At 45.0% G+C, this 26,581-nt stretch overlaps 1 protein-coding gene across 1 annotated transcript in view; it reads right to left on the reverse strand.

The window, feature by feature from the left end:
* The window catches only part of LOC142184640 (sodium- and chloride-dependent neutral and basic amino acid transporter B(0+)-like), a 37,637-nt gene that overhangs the window by 6,277 nt on the left and 4,779 nt on the right, over positions 1-26,581 (reverse strand). Inside the window, exons 3-7 of the mRNA XM_075259652.1 lie at positions 7,147-7,278; positions 4,227-4,388; positions 2,892-3,024; positions 1,748-1,880; positions 1,458-1,598 (exon numbers count right to left, since the gene is read on the reverse strand). Of these exons, the coding sequence (XP_075115753.1) occupies positions 1,458-1,598; positions 1,748-1,880; positions 2,892-3,024; positions 4,227-4,388; positions 7,147-7,278 (701 nt within the window). The remainder of the gene's footprint in view (positions 1-1,457; positions 1,599-1,747; positions 1,881-2,891; positions 3,025-4,226; positions 4,389-7,146; positions 7,279-26,581) is intronic.

The following is a 26,581-nucleotide window of genomic DNA, read 5'->3' on the forward strand; positions in this document are numbered from 1 at the left end:
AATGGGATTTGATCTGTTTTCAGTTTTCCCCAAATCCATCACAGGTCCATTATTTTGAAAGAGATAATAAGGCAAGGTGCAGCCAATGGGCGAGGGTACCCAAAGCCCATACTCAAGATAAGTGGACACCCATCTCCAAGACATCTCCTGCGGAGATAGGAAAAATCTAATTTTTTACATGATGATGGACATTGCATAGCTCAGTCCATTCCAGGGGGTCGCGGCACTACCGGATGTGCACGTTTCAGCACAATATAATATTAACCAGACCTATGTGACATACCAAGACATTGATTTCAGCCCCATTTTGCAATCATTAATACATGCAATTGTATATTGTCTGAAGTCAGAAGAGAGTGTTGTTTTTACATCATACCCAGGCCATTGTTGTCTCGCATAGGCAGCTGCCAAGTTATGCATTAGCAAGATTTGCATATAATGAGACAAAAGGATTTATCAGGACTTAGGGCGTCCTCAATACTTGCATATTAATGTTACTGAAGGGGATTCCCATCTTGGCTATTTTTGGAACTCCTGTAACAGTGAGTGGACAGACCCGCGCATGCGCAGTTATCTTTCCCTTTACTGTGCCCATCGGAGGGGATTGAGAGTACTCCTATTATTGAGATGAGACCAGGCAAATGTCTTTCTTATTTACTTGTTTCACTGACAGTTATCTCACCAGATAACCCCATAGTGTATATCATTTACTAGATGCAACATGCTGCAAAATTTCTTCCTGACTTTCCATAAACCCTGCAATGGTGGATCCTTCTATGTTAATGTGACTATAGCCTTAAAAGCACAATTGTTATTGAGTTATGCCTAATGTAGGACATGACTGGTTCTCTCCTTGGTGTTCTCTGAAATCCCGTGTGATGCATTACATCCTCCCGCCCCAAATTGTTCCTTTCGGGGGTTTTCCCGTATAAGACACAAGCTGACTGTGCAGGTAAGTAGCTCTCTCTACGGCAATTTATGGGAGTAGCTACTTCCAAAACTCCAAAAATTTACAACCAAGATGGTTGTTTGCATGTACAGCCCGATCCTCTCCTTAAAGTGGCTGTCCATGAATTAGGTTAGGTCATAAATATCTGTGCGGGGCCGACTGGTAGCCCCCTCACCAGTCACCGGTATGGTGTCACCTCCAACGTCCAACACAGGGATGACTGGATCTGCTAAAGTGGATGCAAATGGATACCAGTGGAAGAGCATCGGTTTACTTAGGGTTCATATGAAAAAAAATTCAATGAATCCATTGCTGTCCCAATGAAAAAACAGATAGCAATTGATCCATTTTTTCTTTGACATTGGACTCTTCCATCATGGACAAAACATGATGTGAATAGACCCTAAAATGATGTACACAGAGGGCCCGATTTTGTCTCTACCCATTCCCCTGTTTTCCATAGGGCCGACTCTACATGTGTGAGATAAGTTGAGGTTATTATACTCACCTCCGCTTCCATTATCTTTGAAATGTTTGACTGTGTTCCTATATAATAGTTGATTCCTTCATAGGCACCTTCCAGAGTTGCTCCTCGAACCAACAAGATAGTAAGGACTATATAAGGGAATATTGCAGTAAAGTACACCACCTGAAAAATAAGAGATACAACATACAATACTCCGATGCAGTCAGACATAATAGAATTCATTTATTCTGCAGAATACCATGAAAATTCAGCAAATTGTGAGATAAACAGGTAGGCCGACCTGAGGGGCTGGGTATTTTCTCAGGTATTACCTTCCCAGAAGATTTGATTCCTTTAAATAGTGCCCCTCCAACAATAATCCAAGCTAGAAGCAGACACAGCGCCAAGTACCAGACTATTTGACCGGTCTCTTCCATACCGCTTGTCCGCTGGAGCGTTACTCTCCTACAAGTGAAAGAACGGGAAATGTGCCATTAATTTGAAGTTTTTTGTTTGCATATGACTTTGCCTTTTATAGACTCTGCTCTACTTGGACGGAGTGGTGTATGGACTCATGTACTTTCTACATAGTCGTACCCTGCTCTTTCTGCTCTAAGAATCCGTCAAGAAAAGACAATCCTCAGCGGAGCACTTTTAACCCTTTATTTTAATGATGAGTGAGGATCCCAGCACCCAGAAACCACTGACGTGTCACTATGACATATCAAAATAATAGGTTCCCATAAAGGCCTCATGGACTGAACTCGAGAGACTTTGTTTAGGAAACACCATCAATGTTTGATCATTAGGGGTCCAACATGTGGGACGTCAAACAATCTGACATGGATGATTATAGAGATGGGCCTATCCTGTTTTGGGTCATCGGAAAACACAATAATTTGAAAGCCCCCATAGATGTGAATGCATAATGAAGTGCAAGTTACTCCCACTGAAAACTCAGCCCAACATCGGATACTTGCATGAAAAAAGGGATATGTCAACAACGGAGGCACCGATTCACAAGGGGAAAACATAGTTTAGGCAAACCTAACCTATCTATCTGCCAGGCTGGGTTGAATTCCGGTCCTCCGAGTAACTCCCATTGCAAACTCAGCCACACTTCAGATACACACTTAGTCGTGTGCCTAGGGTCTGATGCTGTACTGCCAATAAAGAGCTTTTATATAGTGTTAGGAAACCCGAGCATGACTTGACGTAATTGGGGCTATTCATATTGGATTGTATGCATTGGATCCACAACATCCAAATAGCTCACTTGCATGAAAAAAACAGGGATATGTTTGCAACACAGGTTCCGATTCACAAGGGGAAAACACAGTTTGGTTCAGTCAAAGATAACCTATCTATCTGCTGGGCTGAGTTGAATTCTGGTTCTGGTGACAGATTCCCTTTAACAAGTTTATAAAGATAAATTATATGTAGAATAAGTTAAAGTAACATAAAGTTTCATCTTACTCCCAATACTGTTTGCTTGGCAAGTCCACATCTTCCCGGACAGTGGTGTTGGCTATGCAAGTGTAGTTATTGTCTTTTATCCAAGTTAGATTGGCTGTAGTTATGGTTTCATTTATTGTTACATTGCATGAGGCTAGAAGGAGACAAATATGAGCATATTTTATTAACATAAGACATGTAGAAGATCCATGATACAAATACAGATTCAGGATTCTCTAGGACTTTGATGTTGATGGCCTATTTTTAGGATTGATGGGCTGCACCATTCCCCACCATGGTTTAGCAGGCGCAGCTCAGTACTTTTTGTAGTGGCTAAGGCTGATGCTGACGTTCAGTACTATTCACTTGAATGGGACTGAGATCCAGGGAGCTGCAATACCAAGCACAGCAACAAACCATTAAACCACTTCTTAGGGCCTTCTTCAACTCTGTGGTTGCTTCAGCCATCTTTTTCGGTGTGGCCTGCTGGGGGAGCAGTATATCAACCAGGGACAGAAATAGATTTGACAGGCTGATCAGGAGGGCCAGCTCTGTCCTGGGGAGCTCCTTGGACCCAGTACAGGTGGTGGGTGACAGAAGGATACTGTCTGTGGTGAGTTTCATGCGGGCGAACAAATCCCACCCCATGTATGGGACCCTGATGGGACTTGGCAGCACTGTAAGTGACCATCTGCTTCACCCCAAGTGTGAGAAGGAGCTATCGCAGGTCCTTCCTTCCAACCGCGATCAGGCTGTATCATCTACATCAGACCAAGCGAAGACACTCCGCACAGAGAACTAATGATTATGACTATGAAGTCTTCCTTCTTTCTTCTTCTGTTCCTTAGCTGCTATGGACTCCTAGTATATCTTCTCGTCTCAGCATATGTGTGCCTATGTCTGTAATATATTACTGTGTATTATCCTGTACCTGTATTACTATGCTGCTGTAACATACTGAAATTTCCCCACTGTGGGACTATTAAAGGATTATTTTATCTTATCTTATCTTGTTGAGGATTTTGGAATCTAGAGCCCTACCAATCGGATCTTTATTAGTCCTATCCTAGCACAAAAAAATCTTAGAAAACCCCTTTAGTATGGTTAGAGTTCTAGTAAAGGAGTGAATGAGTCTACAGTCTCAAGTACAATGGAGGCATGCCGAATTCTCCCAGGGCTTTGACATGCCTATTGTACTTGAGCCACATTTGCATATTTCTAAAGCTTTTTCAAGGAAATGTTGCATCTCCTGGATTATCTAAGGGGTGTAACGTTCCCTACAAATCGCTTTGGCTGCTTTGGTTTTTTGGTGACGTACTCCCTTTATATAGAATTTATAGCAGTTGTATAGGTTACCTCTTATAGTCTTGCTGCATTTTTCATCAGACCAGCTGAAGCAATCTGACCAGGGTAGAACACTTTGAAATGAAGCAAACATGTAATAGAGACTGTAGGCAATAATGACATTGTAGTAGATGGATACGAAAGTAGTAATGATCACCATCAAAATACCGACACCTAGAACACAAATAACAAGACATTATTATCAGCACCTACAAACCAATTATATTTCAGTGATTTTCAGTTTAGTAGTCACCATATTTTGTCTAATTTGTTGAATTTTGATCAGAACTGCTCTATATATTCTGGGTAAATTAAAGTATAATTCCCATTTTTTGCTATTGTGTTTTTGTAAGTAACCTATCTAACTTTCTTCTAATAGAAAACAGGCTGCAGAGTTCCTACTAGCAATGGTCTAAGCTTCTCAGGGAAAATCTGTACTCAATGCAGTATATAGAGCTGTAGCATTTGGAAAAGGAGGGGGGGGGGGGTTGATCACTTCTAATGGCTAGGGTTGAGCCGATCTTGGCTTTTCAGGATCGATTTTGAAATCCGATTTCCGATCATTTTTTATTCGAACCCGATCTTGATCCCAATTTCGATCTCAATGCAAGTCAATGGGATTTTTTTATTAATCGGAGATCGAATTTTAAAAACAATCCTATTCACTATACAGCATGGAATCTAAGAATTGAACGCTTTAATTGTTAGAATCCACGCTGTGTAGTGATTTTTTTTCATCACTAAGTAGCCAGAGGATGTTTTTTTAATCCTCTGGCTACTTATTCCCCCCTGGTGTCCACTTACCTGCAGAGATGGCTGGTCCGGTGCCCGGTGTTCTCGTTCTTCTTCGCCTCGCTGCCCCCTGCCTCCCAGGTTAGGAGAGTGTGGGCGGGTTAGGAGAGTGTGGGCGGGTACTGAGAGGGGAGACATCACGCCTCCCCACCCTGTACCCGCCCACACTCTTCTAAGCCACAAGCCCCACCTTCTTCCTAGCTCTTTAACACTAACCTGGAAGGCGGGGGCAGTGAGGCGAAGAAGAACGAGAAACTGGGCTCCACTCAGAATGAGCGGAGCGTTTACTCAGTGTGAAGGCTAACATTGTTAGCTTTTCCCACAATGCTTGGCCAGTAGCAAAGCAATGTGGGAAATAATCACTGATCTCGATCCCACCTAAAAAGATCGTGTTTGGAATTCCAATCGCGATCGTGAAATTTTCTCGATCGCCGATCGGAATCCGATCTTTTCCGAACGCAATCACTCAACCCTACCAATGGCTTTATCTCCAGGTTTATATAATCTAGAAAAATGAGTCTGGTCTCACATGATAGGTAATATTCCCAGATTTCATAGGATGATATAAGATTGCAGCTATAAACAGAGATATAACCAGTTAGAAACATATAAAGCTCAAATTCTGTTGATATTTCAAGTTATTTTATAGCTAATACTACAGTCTTGAGAGTATACAAAAGCTGGGAATCCCAGCATTCTTGTGATACCAGAACCATTCTAGGTGATATAAAACCAGAGATAAAGTCATTTGTACTGAACATCCCTCCTTAGGCAAATGCTACAGCTCTATTTACAGGCATTACAATTGTATACAGATTCTCATGGTAACAGCTCTGTTAGACAGTTACTAGGGAGAATTTTAGAGCCTGATTTCTATTAAAAGGAAGTTAGATAGGTTAATTAAGTACATTACAAAAATGTTACCCAAACAGTCCTGAACACAGTAGTGTATAAAAAATAAAACTGGAGTTACACTTTAATAATTTCTCCCCAACAATCTTATGGGCAGTAATGTGAGTAATTCTGATGCTACACTATATTAATAGCAAAGATACGAAGCGGGACTATAGAGGCGAGGCTTCACTTTAGACTCTTTCTTTCCTCAGCCTGAATATGGAGCAGAGGAGGGAGTCAGGGGAATAAGATCTTCCCTTATTTCCTATACTTATGTCAACAAAAGGGTTAAACTGAAGATTCTTTCCCAAGCTATAAAAAGGCTTTGTGCACTCAGTGCGGATTACTGTGGTTATAGGATTTAAGCCCATGGGCAGTGCCACCATGTTATTGCCAACTTCCTCATGCTTCTGTTGAAAACAAAAATCAAGGACGCGAGACAAAAATTCACATAGCAAATACATACAGAGGATTGACAATATCGGCCATTGTTCACATCAAAACACTGATACAAATTTCTTGAAAATTCCATTGATGTTACGATATTGGCAGAGGCCACCATGTTTGATGTGTGTAGTGAATCTGAGTAATGAGTACAGAGGAGAACCCAGTATATACGGTATGTATCTGCTTCATGAGACCTCCATGGTTGACTCCTCTGATTTTGATACAATTGCTATTTTTTTTAATCTAGCCCACACTGTTCCTGAGTAATCAGTGCAGTTAGTTTTGGTGCGTGATAACCTAATTAGGTTCTGTGCTGTCAAGTGGGCAGAGTCAAGCAGAAGCAGACAAGGGGGAGTGGCTCTAAGCTCTGATACTGTCCACCTCCAATATGAGCTCTGAATCACATCTCATTCCCACCACCCACTTGACATTAGACAGTTTAGCATATCATTAGACAGCATTAGCATATGAGGCACCAAAAGACACTGCACCGAATATGAACCAGTCTATAAGTATGCCTGATTTTCCAGCGACACATTGAAAAATCTGGTGCATTTGAAGACTGTCTTGTCTATGTGTAAAAGTGAATACTAGTTTATCTGCCCAACTGTGTCAGTGTTCCTTTAATATCATACTAGTAGCACAGCTATCCACATTTCACATGCTAGCATTTAGCAGAATGGTCAATGTCGACTGATAGGATGCTTGTTAATATTTTCTATACATATTTGCAGCAGAAATATCATATCAAAAATCTACTATAGGATAACTCATCTGCAGTACTGAAATGCTCCGGTACCTTGTAAGATCGGCACAACCCGCCAAACTTCAACTGGACCCAAGCTAGAGAATTGTCCCAGGGAGCACTCCAGGAAAAAGAGTGGGAGGCCGGAGAATGCCAGCATAATCGTGTATGGGATGAGGAATGCTCCTGAAAATACAATGGATACTAGATTAATATTTTACATTATATATACATATACACACACACGTGGACACAATTGTTTGGCGCCCTCGTTTAATGGAAGAAAAACCCACAACGGTCACAGAACTAACTTGAATCTGACAAAGGTAGCAACAGATAAAAACTTTATCAAAATGAACAAATGAAAGTCAGACATTGCTTTTCGCTTCAAGAGAATCTTTTTTTTTTAGAAAATAAAACTCATGACCCAGGCCTGGACAGAAATGATGGTTCAGTAACTTAATATTTTGTTGCACAACCTTTTAAGGCAATCGCTGCAATTACACCATTCCTGTAACTGTCATTGAGACTTCTGCACCTCACAGCAGGTATTTTGGGCCACTCCTCATGAGCAAACTGCTCCAGTTGTCTCGGGTTTGAAGGGGGCCTTCTCCAGATGGGATGTTTCAACTCCTTCCAAAGATGCACAATAGGATTTAGGTCAGGGCTCATAGAAGGCCACTTCAGAATAGTCCAATGTTTTCCTCTTAGCCATTCTTGGGTATATTTACCTGTGTGTTTTTGGTCATTATCTTGTTATAAGTCCCATGACCTGCGACTGAGACCAAGCTTTCTGACACCGGGCAGCACATTTCTCTCTAGAATCCCTTGATAGTCTTGAGGTTTCATTGTACCCTGCACAGATTCAAGACACCCTGTGCCAGATGCCGCAAAGCAGCCCCAGAACATAACAGAACCTCCTCCATGTTTCACAGTAGGGACAGTAAATAAGGCAAGTTCCCCAGGTGCTGTTTGCCAGGGTGGGCACCATTAAGCCACTTGTATGTATTTAGATACAGAGTATAGGCAGTGAACTGAAGCTTTGCCTTGGGTGATGGGAACCGTAGATTTAGCTCCAGTTAAGGACTTGAACTGAAAAGTTGGGAGAAATAATACCAACATAACAGGGTTGAAGCTGTTTTTTATGGTTAATATTCCTCCAAGGCAATGTGCAGCACTAACCAACAGTTACCAGAAGTGTTTAATTTCTGCACCAGTGGGTTCACATACTTTTGGCCCTCACAGATATGTAATATTAGATGACCTTGTTCTATAAATTAATGATTCAGTCTAATATAGTTATCTCTTTGATTGTTTTATCTACTTTTAAGACTTCAGATTTAAGTCCAATTTAATTAGAAATATCGAAAATTCTGAAGGGTTCACAAATTTTCAAACACCGCAGGATATGATCCTGTGTTATCTGTCTTCAGTTTTATAACAGAGGTGTTATCTTCCATTGTAATGCTATCCTTTGAAGATAATGTAATGATCAGTGACCCTACCAACACAAGCCGAAAAATCAAATATCCAAAATACGAAACTTTGTAATATATTTTATTAAGGAAATCTGTTTCCTTCTCCACTTTTCAGGCAGTTACAAGTGCTTAAAAAGCAAGGAACCCCAGAGTGTAACGGCAGCAATTATTTGAGTGTCATTTCTATGCCCCTCTCCTCTTCATAGACTAAGATGGAGATCTTAGTCTATGAAGGGGGGGGGGGGATAGAAATGATACTCAAATAATTGCTACTTTTACACTCTGGCGTTCCTTGCTTTTTAAAGGGGTATTCCCACGTTGAATACTCACCAGTCTTCATTGCTGTAAAATCTTCTTTCTTCCTGTTTTTTTGCATCATTTGGTGGGCGGAGTTTCACATGCAACAACTCCATTCTGTGTTACATACAGAGACTGCCTGTCTCTGCCATAATGAACACAATTGAATTAGCTAGCCTGATATCTGGGAGAACAGAAGAACAGAAATGAAAGCACTCCTCTCCCCTGAGTGCAGGACCTAGGTCACGTGGTGCAGACACAGGAATAGCTAGAAACACAGGCTCGCTCCCGTGCACTTAGCCCCTCCTCCCTCCCCCCTGAGAGCAGCAGATACATCACTTGACTTTTGAGCAGATAAGTCAAGGGCTGTGTCAACAATGAATTGAATAAAGTAAGATAGTGGACAAACAAAGCAGTTTTGCTGAAGCAGTGTATTTAGGAAAAGTCTTACATCCACATTAACAAGCAGTATAGATAGGATCCTTGTGATGGGACAACCCCTTTAAGCATTTGTAAGTGTAGATAAGAAGCTGAGAATACATGGAATGAGGCAATAAATCAATTAACCAGATAGTTCTATGTGTGAGGCTGAATGTAATGTACACAAGCAGTCAGATAAAGATAAGGAGCAGGAGAACAGCTTAATAAGTGGAGAAGGAGGCAAAGCTCCTCAATAAGATATATTACAAACAAAGCTTCTTATATTCACCTGTACTGTTCATTTATATATAGTAGTTTATAACTGGAGGTATACTTCAAAGGGTTTCTACCATTAAAAACCTTTTTTCTGTGGCTAACACGTCGGAATAGCCTTTAGAAAGGCTATTCGTCTCTTACCTTTAGATGGAATCTACGCCGCGCCGTTCCTTAGAAATACTGTTTTTTACCGGTTTGTTAATTAGTTCTCTGGCAGCGATGGGGCGGGCCCCAGCGCTGAAAATGTAATGATGGCGTCCCCACTGCTGCCCGAGAACAGGATCCTGCGCCGCCTCTATCTTCTGCTGGATCCTCCCCTTCTTTCTTCGGCGACGTCACCTTTGTCGGCTCTGACACTAGTAGAGCCAGCGCGGCAATAGTTCCGAGGCTGCAATTGTGCGCATGCGCAGTTGGCTCTACTAGTTTCAGAGCCGACAGAGGTGATGCAGCCGAAGAAAGAAGGGGAGGATCCAGCAGAAGATAGAGGGGGCGCAGGATCCTGTTCTCGAGCAGCAGTGGGAACGCCCTCATCGCATTTTCAGCGCTGGGGCCCACCCCCATCGCTGCCAGAGAACTAATTTACATTCTGGTAAAAACCGGTATTTCTAAGGAACGGCACGGCGGAGATCCCATCTAAAGGTAAGAGACGGATAGCCTTTCTAAAGGTTATTCCGACGTGTTATCCACAGAAAAAAAGGTTTTTAATGATAGAATCCCTTTAAGTATAGGAAATATGGTCTCTGCTATTATGTGCCTACTGTAAAGAAGCCAAGAATTGTATCACAATGCACACTGCGATCATTTTTTATGGATGACAATCCTCCGACTGATCCAGGAATTTATGGTATAACCCTGCGCTTTGCATTAACAGGATATTAGAAGTGGATTAATAGCCACATTGACTCTCTATGGACGGTTGCACTAATTATTTCCATGCCGATAAATCTACGTTACTGGTTCCAGCTCTTATTAGTGGTGTATTGTAGTATAGCTGCTGTCCGATCCCATTGTGAAAGTTTAAGCAAACATGTAAAGGCAGTCAGTGATTAACTAGAGATTGAGTAAACAGAGAATGCACCACCTATCGAGCGCCCAACGCCGGAGTCCATCAGTCAGGATAAAATACATCATCCATCAATGCATGGAATAGCAGGAGCCACATTAGACCTCCTCCAATATTGACAATTGCAGGTCAAGTTATTGTATAGATTTTAGAGATATGCTAGAGTACATAGGGAGTGGCAGCCATTGACATAATCTCCAGCCCTTTCCCCATGTCTTTGACCAAAGGTCCCAATGTTCTACGATGTTCCATGTTCCACTCATTGTCTAAGAGGCCTCTGTGATGCATCAAGGAAATTTGGTGGTCTTGGTTGACTATGTCTATCTGAGCCCCGGTGTCTGAGCATCTCCAACACCTCTATGACTGGTGAAGAATAAGAAGATATGATGAGAAAACTAACATAAGCCACAAAGTAATACAAGTATAAGTCTTGAAGATCTTCCCATAGGACTGAAGTCCCATTTTGTGATCATACTTTCAGTACGGGACAGTAGTCCCATGGTGAGATGTGGTAGCCTTGTAGATGACGATCCCCGGAAAATTCTTCGGTCATCTTTTTAATAACATTACAGTGAATGGTAATGGAGGCAAGTGGAGGGTAAATCTGTCATAAGACGGCAGTGTGAACGCAGCATTAAATGTAACTGCATAGTAATAAACTTAAAGGGATCCTATAATTAAAACAATTTTTTTTTGTCCCAAACACGATGGAATAGCCTTAAGAAAGGCTATTCTTCTCCTACCTTTAGATGTCTTTTCTGTGCCGCCGTTCCGTGGAAATCCTGGTTTTCGTTGGTGTGCAAATGAGTTCTCTTGCAGCACTGGGGGAGGTCCTCAGTGCTCAAACAGCACTGTGGGTGTCCCCAATGCTGCGAGAGAAATCTCCAGCGTCGCCTCCATCTTCTTCAGAAGCAGGGTCTTAACGTTTCTTCTTCCCGGGGTTGGCTTCACACTTCTAGGCCTTGGGCCTAGGGCAAGGCCGACTCCGCATGCCTGCCGGCCAGAAGAGGATGGACGCTTACAATACTGTGCAAGCGGCCATTTTCTTGTGTCGGCTGCCCGAGGCCTAGAAGTTTGAAGCCACCGCTGGAAGAAGACGCAAAGAAGACCCGTTCCTGAAGAAGATGGAGGTTCTCTCACAGCATTGGGGACGCCGCCAGTGCTGCGAGAGAACTCATTTGCATACCAACGAAAACCGGATTACATACTGAACGGCGGCGCGGAGAAGACATCTAAAGATAGGAGAAGAATAGCCTTTCTTAAGGTTATTCCGACGTGTTAGGGACAAAAAAATTTGTTTTAATGATAGGATCCCTTTAAAACCAACCAACTTTTACCTACAATGAAAAACACTGGTGTCCAAGAACCAATATAGATATACAAACAAAAGAAAAAGAGGGACCAAATATATATATATATATATATATATATATATATATATATATATATATATAATATAAAAGAGTAGCAAAATATATTTATTAAGTCTAAAAAAGTAATAAAAAAACATACAACTCAACGGAAGACAACAAAGGAGGGTCCACCAAAATGAGTGGCGTACAAATACCGCAACCCTCACACTAATGACCGACAGGAAGTCACCCCTGAACGTATAAAATAATAATGTAAATGTAAAGTAAAATAATGCATATACTGTCAGAGTAAAGTACAAAGTCTAATAGGAATACACATGTGGATAAGAGAAAAATATAATAACAGACCTAAACAGTGACTCATTAGTCCATAAAGATTGTGAAGGACACATTGTCTTTGGAGATCCTATTATGTATATTACATGATGTCACTGATTATATTTTTGTTTTGATGTTGTAATGGATGAATTTATTTCATTTCTATCATCATATTTATTACACGTATGTACATCATGTTTGTCTTTCTATTTATTTTTTGTCTGTTTGGATATATATTGATTTACTTATGAATTTCTAATATGTTGCAGCGCGGAGTTATTTCTATCTATTTGCATGTATACAAGCATTTATATCATAGAGCTTCTCTCCCGCGGCCATTTTCTTGTAGCACAGGATCGTTTCCCTGTGCTAATATTATACTATGAACTATGGCCAGAGCGTTTACGCCTGCGCGCTCGGCCTAACTTTATTTAGCATCTTTTGTGAGCGCAATGACGTCATCACTGGGGTTGAGCCGATCTTGAGATTTCAATTCATTTCCAATCATTTTCTAGCCGAACCCGATTCCGATTCCGATCCTAATGCAAGTCAATGAGATTTTTTAATGATCGATAATCGGATTTTAAAAATGCTTCAATTTTTGGACTCCACGCTGTGTAGTGATTAAAAAATACGCCGGCTACTTAGTCCCTCCTGCTGTTCGGTTACCTGCACAAAACCACTGCCGCCTCCCCTCCCGATTTGTATGCCGCTCCCCGGAGCTCCGGACTGTTGTTCTGTCGGTTTCTCACGTCTCTCATTAAGACGCCGGCAGAGCGCCATATGCGCCCCCGCCTCCCAAGTGAATCACTCACCTCTCCCCGCCCTGTACCCGTCCACACTATCGTAAGCAAGAACAAGCCCCGCCTACTCCCAGTATCAGTAACACTAGCCTAGGGAGGAGGGTGCATGCACAGCACTCTGCCAGCGTGTGAATGAGAGAGGAGAGGACAGAGAACAACGGCCTGGAGCTCCGGGGAGCGGCAGCGGTTCTGTGCAGGTAAGTTACAGTTAAGTTAAGTTGCAAGTAAGGGTTGAGCGATCGGGATCGGAATCCCGTTCCCGATCTTTTTTAGGCGGGATCGGAACCCTATCATGATCATGAAATTTCCTCGATTGTCCAATCTTTTCCGATCCCAATCACTCAACCCTAGTCGTCACGTTACGCGTGCGGGACGACGTCATTGCCGACTCGTGGCTGTGTGCGGAAGTGGAGCGCTACGTTAGGGCATGGAGACAGGTAGCTACAGATGAATCATATCATGTATTTTATGGAGTCTATATATCGCATTGCAGCGCATTTTTTCAGGGCTTACTTCCAGTTTTAGTGGGAGGGTTGTGGTATTTGTCTGCCAGTCATTTTGGTAGACCCTCCTTTGTTGTCCGCTGTTGTCTTGTATGTTTTTTATTATTTTTTGATACTTAATAAATATATTTTGTTACTCTTTTATATATTTTGGCCCCTAATAATAAACTTATCCTGAGCAAAACGTATTGGAAAGTCAAGAAAAGGAATGAAGTAAATGGTTAATCGACCTGCGGCTCTATAACATAATATATTCCGGTCATGTGTATGCTTTTCTAAGCAAGTTAAAGTTTAACACTAGAGATGAGCGAACAGTGTTCTATCGAACTCATGTTCGATCGGATATTAGGCTGTTCGGCATGTTCGAATCGAATCGAACACCGCGTGGTAAAGTGCGCCATTACTCGATTCCCCTCCCACCTTCCCTGGCGCCTTTTTTGCTCCAATAACAGCGCAGGGTAGGTGGGACAGGAACTACGACACCGGTGACGTTGAAAAAAGTAGGCAAAACCCATTGGCTGCCGAATACATGTGACCTCTAATTTAAAAGAACAGCGCCGCCCAGGTTCGCGTCATTCTGAGCTTGCAATTCACCGAGGACGGAGGTTTCCGTCCAGCTAGCTAGGGCTTAGATTCTGGGTAGGCAGGGACAGGCTAGGATAGGAAGGAGAAGACAACCAACAGCTCTTGTAAGAGCTAAATTCCAGGGAGAAGCTTGTCAGTGTAACGTGGCACTGACGGGCTCAATCGCCGCAACCCAGCTTTCCCAGGATCCTGAATGGAATACACTGTCAGTGTATTCCCGTATACCCGATATATACCCCGATACCCGTTCCAACGGTGTGCCCCCCCACCTTCACCCCAGAAATACCCTGCAAGTCCCCTAGCAATAGAATTGGGGCTATATACACCCACAATTTTTACTACTGGTATACAGTGCCATTGTCTGACTGGGAATTCAAAGAATATATTGGGAATACAAATACCCTCATTTCTTGCTACTGCCATATAGTGCCAGTTTCTGACTGGTAATTCAAAGAATATATTGGGGTTACGTGCACCCACAATTTTTACTACTGGTATACAGTGCCATTGTCTGACTGGGAATTCAAAGAGTATATTGGGAATACAAATACCCTCATTTCTTGCTACTGCCATATAGTGCCAGTTTCTGACTGGTAATTCAAAGAATATATTGGGGTTACGTGCACCCACAATTTTTACTACTGGTATACAGTGCCATTGTCTGACTGGGAATTCAAAGAATATATTGGGGTTATAAATACCCTCATTTCTTGCTACTGCCATATAGTGCCAGTTTCTGACTGGTAATTCAAAGAATATATTGGGGTTACGTGCACCCACAATTTTTACTACTGGTATACAGTGCCATTGTTTGACTGGGAATTCAAAGAGTATATTGGGAATACAAATACCCTCATTTCTTGCTACTGCCATATAGTGCCAGTTTCTGACTGGTAATTCAAAGAATATATTGGGGTTACGTGCACCCACAATTTTTACTACTGGTATACAGTGCCATTGTTTGACTGGGAATTCAAAGAGTATATTGGGAATACAAATACCCTCATTTCTTGCTACTGCCATATAGTGCCAGTTTCTGACTGGTAATTCAAAGAATATATTGGGGTTACGTGCACCCACAATTTTTACTACTGGTATACAGTGCCATTGTCTGACTGGGAATTCAAAGAATATATTGGGGTTATAAATACCCTCATTTCTTGCTACTGCCATATAGTGCCAGTTTCTGACTGGTAATTCAAAGAATATATTGGGGTTACGTGCACCCACAATTTTTACTACTGGTATACAGTGCCATTGTCTGACTGGGAATTCAAAGAGTATATTGGGAATACAAATACCCTCATTTCTTGCTACTGCCATATAGTGCCAGTTTCTGACTGGGAATTCAAAGAATATATTGGGGTTACGTGCACCCACAATTTTTACTACTGGTATACAGTGCCATTGTCTGACTGGGAATTCAAAGAATATATTGGGGTTATAAATACCCTCATTTCTTGCTACTGCCATATAGTGCCAGTTTCTGACTGGTAATTCAAAGAATATATTGGGGTTACGTGCACCCACAATTTTTACTACTGGTATACAGTGCCATTGTCTGACTGGGAATTCAAAGAGTATATTGGGAATACAAATACCCTCATTTCTTGCTACTGCCATATAGTGCCAGTTTCTGACTGGTAATTCAAAGAATATATTGGGGTTACGTGCACCCACAATTTTTACTACTGGTATACAGTGCCATTGTCTGACTGGGAATTCAAAGAATATATTGGGGTTATAAATACCCTCATTTCTTGCTACTGCCATATAGTGCCAGTTTCTGACTGGTAATTCAAAGAATATATTGGGGTTACGTGCACCCACAATTTTTACTACTGGTATACAGTGCCATTGTCTGACTGGGAATTCAAAGAGTATATTGGGAATACAAATACCCTCATTTCTTGCTACTGCCATATAGTGCCAGTTTCTGACTGGGAATTCAAAGAATATATTGGGGTTACGTGCACCCACAATTTTTACTACTGGTATACAGTGCCATTGTCTGACTGGGAATTTAAAGAGTATATTGGGAATACAAATACCCTCATTTCTTGCTACTGCCATATAGTGCCAGTTTCTGACTGGGAATTCAAAGAATATATTGGGGTTACGTGCACCCACAATTTTTACTACTGGTATACAGTGCCATTGTCTGACTGGGAATTCAAAGAATATATTGGGGTTATAAATACCCTCATTTCTTGCTACTGCCATATAGTGCCAGTTTCTGACTGGTAATTCAAAGAATATATTGGGGTTACGTGCACCCACAATTTTTACTACTGGTATACAGTGCCATTGTCTGACTGGGAATTCAAAGAGTATATTGGGAATACAAATACCCTCATTTCTTGCTACTGCCATATAGTGCCAGTTTCTGACTGGTAATTCAAAGAATATATTGGGGTTACGTGCACCCACAATTTTTACTACTGGTATACAGTGCCATTGTCTGACTGGGAATTCAAAGAGTATATTGGGAATACAAATACCCTCATTTCTTGCTACTGCCATATAGTGCCAGTTTCTGACTGGGAATTCAAAGAATATATTGGGGTTACGTGCACCCACAATTTTTACTACTGGTATACAGTGCCATTGTCTGACTGGGAATTCAAAGAATATATTGGGGTTATAAATACCCTCATTTCTTGCTACTGCCATATAGTGCCAGTTTCTGACTGGTAATTCAAAGAATATATTGGGGTTACGTGCACCCACAATTTTTACTACTGGTATACAGTGCCATTGTCTGACTGGGAATTCAAAGAGTATATTGGGAATACAAATACCCTCATTTCTTGCTACTGCCATATAGTGCCAGTTTCTGACTGGTAATTCAAAGAATATATTGGGGTTACGTGCACCCACAATTTTTACTACTGGTATACAGTGCCATTGTCTGACTGGGAATTCAAAGAATATATTGGGGTTATAAATACCCTCATTTCTTGCTACTGCCATATAGTGCCAGTTTCTGACTGGTAATTCAAAGAATATATTGGGGTTACGTGCACCCACAATTTTTACTACTGGTATACAGTGCCATTGTCTGACTGGGAATTCAAAGAGTATATTGGGAATACAAATACCCTCATTTCTTGCTACTGCCATATAGTGCCAGTTTCTGACTGGGAATTCAAAGAATATATTGGGGTTACGTGCACCCACAATTTTTACTACTGGTATACAGTGCCATTGTCTGACTGGGAATTTAAAGAGTATATTGGGAATACAAATACCCTCATTTCTTGCTACTGCCATATAGTGCCAGTGTCTGACTGGGAATTCAAAGAATATATTGGGGTTACGTGCACCCACAATTTTTACTACTGGTATACAGTGCCATTGTCTGACTGGGAATTTAAAGAGTATATTGGGAATACAAATACCCTCATTTCTTGCTACTGCCATATAGTGCCAGTTTCTGACTGGGAATTCAAAGAATATATTGGGGTTACGTGCACCCACAATTTTTACTACTGGTATACAGTGCCATTGTCTGACTGGGAATTCAAAGAATATATTGGGGTTATAAATACCCTCATTTCTTGCTACTGCCATATAGTGCCAGTTTCTGACTGGTAATTCAAAGAATATATTGGGGTTACGTGCACCCACAATTTTTACTACTGGTATACAGTGCCATTGTCTGACTGGGAATTCAAAGAGTATATTGGGAATACAAATACCCTCATTTCTTGCTACTGCCATATAGTGCCAGTTTCTGACTGGGAATTCAAAGAATATATTGGGGTTACGTGCACCCACAATTTTTACTACTGGTATACAGTGCCATTGTCTGACTGGGAATTTAAAGAGTATATTGGGAATACAAATACCCTCATTTCTTGCTACTGCCATATAGTGCCAGTGTCTGACTGGGAATTCAAAGAATATATTGGGGTTACGTGCACCCACAATTTTTACTACTGGTATACAGTGCCAATTTCTAACTAGGAATTCAAAATGCGCAAGGCTCCCGGAAAGGGACGTGGACGAGGCCGTGGGCGAGGTCGGGGGAATGGTTCTGGGGAGCAAGGTAGCAGTGAAGCCACAGGGCGTCCCGTGCCTACTCCTGTGGGGCAGCAAGCATTGCGCCACTCCACAGTGCCAGGGTTGCTTGCCACATTAACTAAACTGCAGGGTACAAACCTTAGTAGGCCCGAGAACCAGGAACAGGTCTTGCAATGGCTGTCAGAGAACGCTTACAGCACATTGTCCAGCAGCCAGTCAGACTCTGCCTCCTCTCCTCCTATTACCCAACAGTCTTGTCTTCCTTCCTCCCAAAATTCCGAAGCTTTACAGAACAATAACCCAAACTGTCCCTGCTCCCCAGAGCTGTTCTCCGCTCCTTTCATTGTCCCTCAACCTGCCTCTCCACGTTACGATTCCACGAACCTAACAGAGGAGCATCTGTGTCCAGATGCTCAAACACTAGAGTCTCCTCCATCTCCGTTCGATTTGGTGGTGGATGACCAGCAACCCACCCTCATCGACGATGATGTGACGCAGTTGCCGTCAGGGCATCCAGTTGACCGGCGCATTGTGCGGGAGGAGGAGATGAGACAGGAGTTGGAAGAGGAAGTGGTGGATGATGAGGACACTGACCCGACCTGGACAGGGGGGATGTCAAGCGGGGAAAGTAGTGTGGATGTTGAGGCAGGTGCAGCACCAAAAAGGGTAGCTAGAGGCAGAGGCAGAGGTCAGCAGCTTAGGCGAAGCCAGGCCACACCCGGAATCTCCCAAGATGTTCCAGTTCGTACCCAGCCCCGAAAAACTCCCACCTCGAGGGCACGTTTCTCGAAGGTGTGGAGTTTTTTCAAGGAATGCGCCGAGGACAGATATAGTGTTGTCTGCACAATTTGCCTCTCGAAATTGATTAGGGGCTCTGAGAAGAGCAACCTGTCCACCACTTCAATGCGCCGTCATTTGGAATCCAAGCACTGGAATCAGTGGCAGGCAGCAACGGCAGGACAAAGGCCGCCTGCCGTTCACGCCACTGCCACTGCCTCTGCCACTGCCTCTGCCTCTGCCACTGCCACTGCTGACTGTGCTGGCGATGCACTCCAGAGGACGAGCCAGGACACCACTTCATCTGCCTCCGCCACTTTGTTGACTTCTACCTCATCCTCCCCTGGTCCTGTCTTATCTCCTTCTCCTGCACCATCAAAGGCACCATCAGGCGTTTCTTTACAACAACCCACCATCTCTCAGACATTGGAGCGGCGGCAGAAATACACTGCTAACCACCCACACGCGCAAGCCTTGAACGCCAACATCGCTAAACTGCTGGCCCAGGAGATGTTGGCGTTCCGGCTTGTTGAAACTCCCGCCTTCCTGGACCTGATGGCAACTGCGGCACCTCGCTATGCCGTCCCTAGCCGTCACTACTTCTCCCGGTGTGCCGTCCCCGCCTTGCACCAGCACGTGTCACTCAACATCAGGCGGGCCCTTAGTTCCGCGCTTTGCACAAAGGTCCACTTGACCACCGACGCGTGGACAAGTGCATGCGGACAGGGACGCTACATTTCACTGACGGCACACTGGGTGAATGTAGTTGAGGCTGGGACTGCTTCCCAAACTGGCCCGGTGTACCTCGTCTCCCCGCCTAACATTCCTGGCAGGGACACGAGAAGAACACCCCCCTCCTCCTCCTCCTCTACCGCCTCCTCCTCCGCCACCGCCTCCTCCTCCGCCACCGCCTCCTCCTCCGCTGTTAGATTGACCCCAGCTACGAGTTGGAAACGTTGCAGCACTGGCGTTGGTAGACGTCAGCAGGCTGTGCTGAAGCTGATCAGCTTGGGGGACAGACAGCACACTGCCTCCGAGGTGAGGGATGCCCTCCTCGATGAGACGGCAATATGGTTTGAGCCGCTGCACCTGGGCCCAGGCATGGTCGTTTGTGATAACGGCCGGAACCTGGTAGCAGCTCTGGAGCTTGCCGGACTCCAACATGTTCCATGCCTGGCCCACGTCTTCAACCTAGTGGTGCAACGTTTCCTAAAGAGCTACCCCAATGTTCCAGAGCTACTGGTGAAAGTGCGGCGCATGTGCGCCCACTTTCGCAAGTCGACAGTAGCCGCTGCTAGCTTAAAATCTCTCCAGCAACGCCTGCATGTGCCACAACACCGGCTTTTGTGCGACGTCCCCACACGCTGGAACTCAACGTTTCAGATGTTGAATAGAGTGGTTGAGCAGCAGAGACCTTTGATGGAATACCAGCTACAAAACCCTAGGGTGCCACAAAGTCAGCTGCCTCAGTTTCACATCCATGAGTGGCCATGGATGAGAGACCTTTGTGACATCCTACGGGTCTTTGAGGAGTCCACAAGGAGGGTGAGCTCTGAGGATGCGATGGTGAGCCTTACAATCCCGCTCTTGTGTGTTCTGAGAGAATCCCTGATTGACATCAGGGATAACTCAGATCACACAGAGGAGTTAGGGATAGCATCCGATCCGTCACAGCTGGAGAGTAGGTCCACACATCTGTCCGCTTCACTGCGTTTAATGGAGGAGGAGGAGGAGGAGGAGGAGGAAGAAGAGTTGTCCGATGATGTGATGGTGATACAGGAGGCTTCCGGGCAACTTCGAATCGTCCCATTGTTGCAGCGCGGATGGGTAGACATGGAGGATGAGGAGGAAATGGAGATTGAACTTTCCGGTGGGGCCAGAGGAGTCATGCCAACTAACACTGTGGCAGACATGGCTGAGTTCATGTTGGGGTGCTTTACAACCGACAAGCGTATTGTCAAAATCATGGAGGACAACCAGTACTGGATCTTTGCTATCCTTGACCCCCGGTATAAAAACAACATCTCGTCTTTTATTCCGGTAGAGGGGAGGGCCAATCGCATCAATGCTTGCCACAGGCAATTGGTGCAGAATATGATGGAGATGTTTCCAGCATGTGACGTTGGCGGCAGGGAGGGCAGTTCCTCCAGTAGGCAACCAAGTTCTCACCGGTCCACACAAACGAGGGGCACACTGTCTAAGGTCTGGGACACCTTGATGGCACCCCCTCGCCAAAGTGCCGCCACGGAGGGTCCTAGTGTCACCAGGCGTGAGAAGTATAGGCGCATGTTGCGGGAATACCTTTCCGACCACAGCCCTGTCCTCTCCGACCCCTCTGCGCCCTACACGTATTGGGTGTCGAAGTTGGACCTGTGGCTTGAACTTGCCCTATATGCCTTGGAGGTGCTGTCCTGTCCTGCCGCCAGCGTCCTATCTGAGAGGGTGTTCAGTGCAGCCGGTGGCATCATCACTGACAAGCGCACCCGTCTGTCAGCTGAGAGTGCCGACCGGCTCACTTTGATAAAAATGAACCACCACTGGATAGAGCCTTCATTTTTGTGCCCACCTGTGTAAAGCACCCCAACATGAAACTCCATGTCTGTACTCAACCTCTCCAATTCCTCCGCATCCTCATACTCATCCACCATAAGCGTTGCACAATTCTGCTAATACTAGGCTCCCTCCAACATGATTTCCCCCAACTCTGCTGGTTAGAGGCTCCCTCCACCCTGATTTCCACCAACTCTGCTGGTTAGAGGCTCCCTCCACCCTGCTTTCCCACAACTCTGCTGGTTAGAGGCTCCTTCCACCATGAATTTGCCAAAACTGGGCTGTTTAGAGGCTCCCTCCACCATGAATTGGTCCAAACTGGGCTGGTTAGAGGCTCCCTCCACCATTAATTGGTCCAAACTGGGCTGGTTAGAGGCTCCCTCCACCATGAATTTGCCCAAACTGGGCTGTTTAGAGGCTCCCTCCACCATGAATTTGCCCAAACTGGGCTGTTTAGAGGCTCCCTCCACCATGAATTGGTCCAAACTGGGTTTTTTAGAGGCTCCCTCCACCATGAATTGGTCCAAACTGGGCTGGTTAGAGGCTCCCTCCACCATGAATTGATCCAAACTGGGGTGGTTAGAGGCTCCCTCCACCATTAATTGGTCCAAACTGGGCTGGTTAGAGGCTCCCTCCACCATTAATTGGTCCAAACTGGGCTGGTTAGAGGCTCCCTCCACCATTAATTGGTCCAAACTGGGCTGGTTAGAGGCTCCCTCCACCATGAATTTGCCCAAACTGGGCTGTTTAGAGGCTCCCTCCACCATGAATTTGCCCAAACTGGGCTGGTTAGAGGCTCCCTCCACCATGAATTGGTCCAAACTGGGGTTTTTAGAGGCTCCCTCCACCATGAATTGGTCCAAACTTGGCTGTTTAGAGGCTCCCTCCACCATTAATTGGTCCAAACTGGGCTGGTTAGAGGCTCCCTCCACCATGAATTGGTCCAAACTGGGTTTTTTAGAGGCTCCCTCCACCATGAATTTGCCCAAACTGGGCTGTTTAGAGGCTCCCTCCACCATGAATTTGCCCAAACTGGGCTGGTTAGAGGCTCCCTCCACCATGAATTGGTCCAAACTGGGGTTTTTAGAGGCTCCCTCCACCATGAATTGGTCCAAACTTGGCTGTTTAGAGGCTCCCTCCACCATGAATTGGTCCAAACTGGGGTGGTTAGAGGCTCCCTCCACCATTAATTGGTCCAAACTGGGCTGGTTAGAGGCTCCCTCCACCATTAATTGGTCCAAACTGGGCTGGTTAGAGGCTCCCTCCACCATGAATTGGTCCAAACTGGGTTTTTTAGAGGCTCCCTCCACCATGAATTTGCCCAAACTGGGCTGTTTAGAGGCTCCCTCCACCATGAATTGGTCCAAACTGGGCTGGTTAGAGGCTCCCTCCACCATGAATTTCCCAAAACTTGGCTGTTTAGAGGCTCCCTCCACCATTAATTGGTCCAAACTGGGCTGGTTAGAGGCTCCCTCCACCATGAATTGGTCCAAACTGGGGTTTTTAGAGGCTCCCTCCACCATGAATTGGTCCAAACTTGGCTGTTTAGAGGCTCCCTCCACCATGAATTGGTCCAAACTGGGGTGGTTAGAGGCTCCCTCCACCATTAATTGGTCCAAACTGGGCTGGTTAGAGGCTCCCTCCACCATTAATTGGTCCAAACTGGGCTGGTTAGAGGCTCCCTCCACCATGAATTTGCCCAAACTGGGCTGTTTAGAGGCTCCCTCCACCATGAATTTGCCCAAACTGGGCTGGTTAGAGGCTCCCTCCACCATGAATTGGTCCAAACGGGTTTTTAGAGGCTCCCTTCACCATGAATTGGTCCAAACTTGGCTGTTTAGAGGCTCCCTCCACCATGAATTGGTCCAAACTGGGGTGGTTAGAGGCTCCCTCCACCATTAATTGGTCCAAACTGGGCTGGTTAGAGGCTCCCTCCACCATTAATTGGTCCAAACTGGGCTGGTTAGAGGCTCCCTCCACCATGAATTGGTCCAAACTGGGGTTTTTAGAGGCTCCCTCCACCATGAATTGGTCCAAACTTGGCTGTTTAGAGGCTCCCTCCACCATTAATTGGTCCAAACTGGGCTGGTTAGAGGCTCCCTCCACCATGAATTGGTCCAAACTGGGTTTTTTAGAGGCTCCCTCCACCATGAATTTGCCCAAACTGGGCTGTTTAGAGGCTCCCTCCACCATGAATTGGTCCAAACTGGGTTTTTTAGAGGCTCCCTCCACCATGAATTGGTCCAAACTGGGCTGGTTAGAGGCTCCCTCCACCATGAATTGGTCCAAACTGGGGTGGTTAGAGGCTCCCTCCACCATTAATTGGTCCAAACTGGGCTGGTTAGAGGCTCCCTCCACCATGAATTGGTCCAAACTGGGCTGGTTAGAGGCTCCCTCCACCATTAATTGGTCCAAACTGGGCTGGTTAGAGGCTCCCTCCACCATGAATTTGCCCAAACTGGGCTGTTTAGAGGCTCCCTCCACCATGAATTTGCCCAAACTGGGCTGGTTAGAGGCTCCCTCCACCATGAATTGGTCCAAACTGGGGTTTTTAGAGGCTCCCTCCACCATGAATTGGTCCAAACTTGGCTGTTTAGAGGCTCCCTCCACCATTAATTGGTCCAAACTGGGCTGGTTAGAGGCTCCCTCCACCATGAATTGGTCCAAACTGGGTTTTTTAGAGGCTCCATCCACCATGAATTTGCCCAAACTGGGCTGTTTAGAGGCTCCCTCCACCATGAATTGGTCCAAACTGGGGTGGTTAGAGGCTCCCTCCACCATTAATTGGTCCAAACTGGGCTGGTTAGAGGCTCCCTCCACCATTAATTGGTCCAAACTGGGCTGGTTAGAGGCTCCCTCCACCATGAATTGGTCCAAACTGGGGTTTTTAGAGGCTCCCTCCACCATGAATTGGTCCAAACTTGGCTGTTTAGAGGCTCCCTCCACCATTAATTGGTCCAAACTGGGCTGGTTAGAGGCTCCCTCCACCATGAATTGGTCCAAACTGGGTTTTTTAGAGGCTCCCTCCACCATGAATTTGCCCAAACTGGGCTGTTTAGAGGCTCCCTCCACCATGAATTGGTCCAAACTGGGGTGGTTAGAGGCTCCCTCCACCATTAATTGGTCCAAACTGGGCTGGTTAGAGGCTCCCTCCACCATTAATTGGTCCAAACTGGGCTGGTTAGAGGCTCCCTCCACCATGAATTGGTCCAAACTGGGGTTTTTAGAGGCTCCCTCCACCATGAATTGGTCCAAACTTGGCTGTTTAGAGGCTCCCTCCACCATTAATTGGTCCAAACTGGGCTGGTTAGAGGCTCCCTCCACCATGAATTGGTCCAAACTGGGTTTTTTAGAGGCTCCCTCCACCATGAATTTGCCCAAACTGGGCTGTTTAGAGGCTCCCTCCACCATGAATTGGTCCAAACTGGGTTTTTTAGAGGCTCCCTCCACCATGAATTGGTCCAAACTGGGCTGGTTAGAGGCTCCCTCCACCATGAATTGGTCCAAACTGGGGTGGTTAGAGGCTCCCTCCACCATTAATTGGTCCAAACTGGGCTGGTTAGAGGCTCCCTCCACCATTGATTGGTCCAAACTGGGCTGGTTAGAGGCTCCCTCCACCATTAATTGGTCCAAACTGGGCTGGTTAGAGGCTCCCTCCACCATGAATTTGCCCAAACTGGGCTGTTTAGAGGCTCCCTCCACCATGAATTTGCCCAAACTGGGCTGGTTAGAGGCTCCCTCCACCATGAATTGGTCCAAACTGGGGTTTTTAGAGGCTCCCTCCACCATGAATTGGTCCAAACTTGGCTGTTTAGAGGCTCCCTCCACCATTAATTGGTCCAAACTGGGCTGGTTAGAGGCTCCCTCCACCATGAATTGGTCCAAACTGGGTTTTTTAGAGGCTCCCTCCACCATGAATTTGCCCAAACTGGGCTGTTTAGAGGCTCCCTCCACCATGAATTGGTCCAAACTGGGGTGGTTAGAGGCTCCCTCCACCATAAATTGGTCCAAACTGGGCTGGTTAGAGGCTCCCTCCACCATTAATTGGTCCAAACTGGGCTGGTTAGAGGCTCCCTCCACCATGAATTTGCCCAAACTGGGCTGGTTAGAGGCTCCCTCCACCATGAATTGGTCCAAACTGGGTTTTTTAGAGGCTCCCTCCACCATGAATTTGCCCAAACTGGGCTGGTTAGAGGCTCCCTCCACCATGAATTTGCCCAAACTCTGCTGGTTAGAGGCTCAATCCACCCTGATTTTCAAAACAAATGTTGGTGCCAACCTCAACTTACTACAAGGGCCAAATTCACTGCTGGTGACAAGCTCTCCTCACTGCAAGTGCCAAATACACATGTTTCAAGGTGTTTTCCTACTGTCAGAGAGGTGGTATTGAGTGTGTAAAGTGTGTAGTTGTTAGGCTGTGATGTTGGGGTAATAGAGGGTCTTTGGTGTGTTAGATGCCCCCAGACATGCTTCCCCTGCTGTCCCAGTGTCATTCCAGAGGTGTTGGCATCATTTCCTGGGGTGTCATAGTGGACTTGGTGACCCTCCAGACACGGATTTGGGTTTCCCCCTTAACGAGTATCTGTTCCCCATAGACTATAATGGGGTTCGAAACCCGTTCGAACACACGAACATTGAGCGGCTGTTCGAATCGAATTTCGAACCTCGAACATTTTAGTGTTCGCTCATCTCTATTTAACACCTTTATATAATTTATATTCAATATAGTAGAAACATGTAAAATAGGCAAAATAAGGATTCTGAGCGGTATTATTTATTAGTATAAGAAAATGTGTCTTGGTAGGTTCTGGATAGTGTTAGGCTGGCCATATTTGTGTCATCCATTAGAGTTGAGCAATCGGGATCGTAAAATATCGGATCCCGATTGGCGATTGAGCAAATTTCACTATCGGCTGGAAAATGTTTGGAAATCGGATTTTTGAAATCTCAAGATTGGCTCAACCCTAAAAGTGACTGTTCCCATAGAGAAGCATTGACTAGGGTTGAGTGATCGGGATTG

This window comes from Leptodactylus fuscus, chromosome 11, assembly GCF_031893055.1.
Source record: "Leptodactylus fuscus isolate aLepFus1 chromosome 11, aLepFus1.hap2, whole genome shotgun sequence".
Taxonomy (NCBI): Eukaryota; Metazoa; Chordata; class Amphibia; order Anura; family Leptodactylidae; genus Leptodactylus; species Leptodactylus fuscus.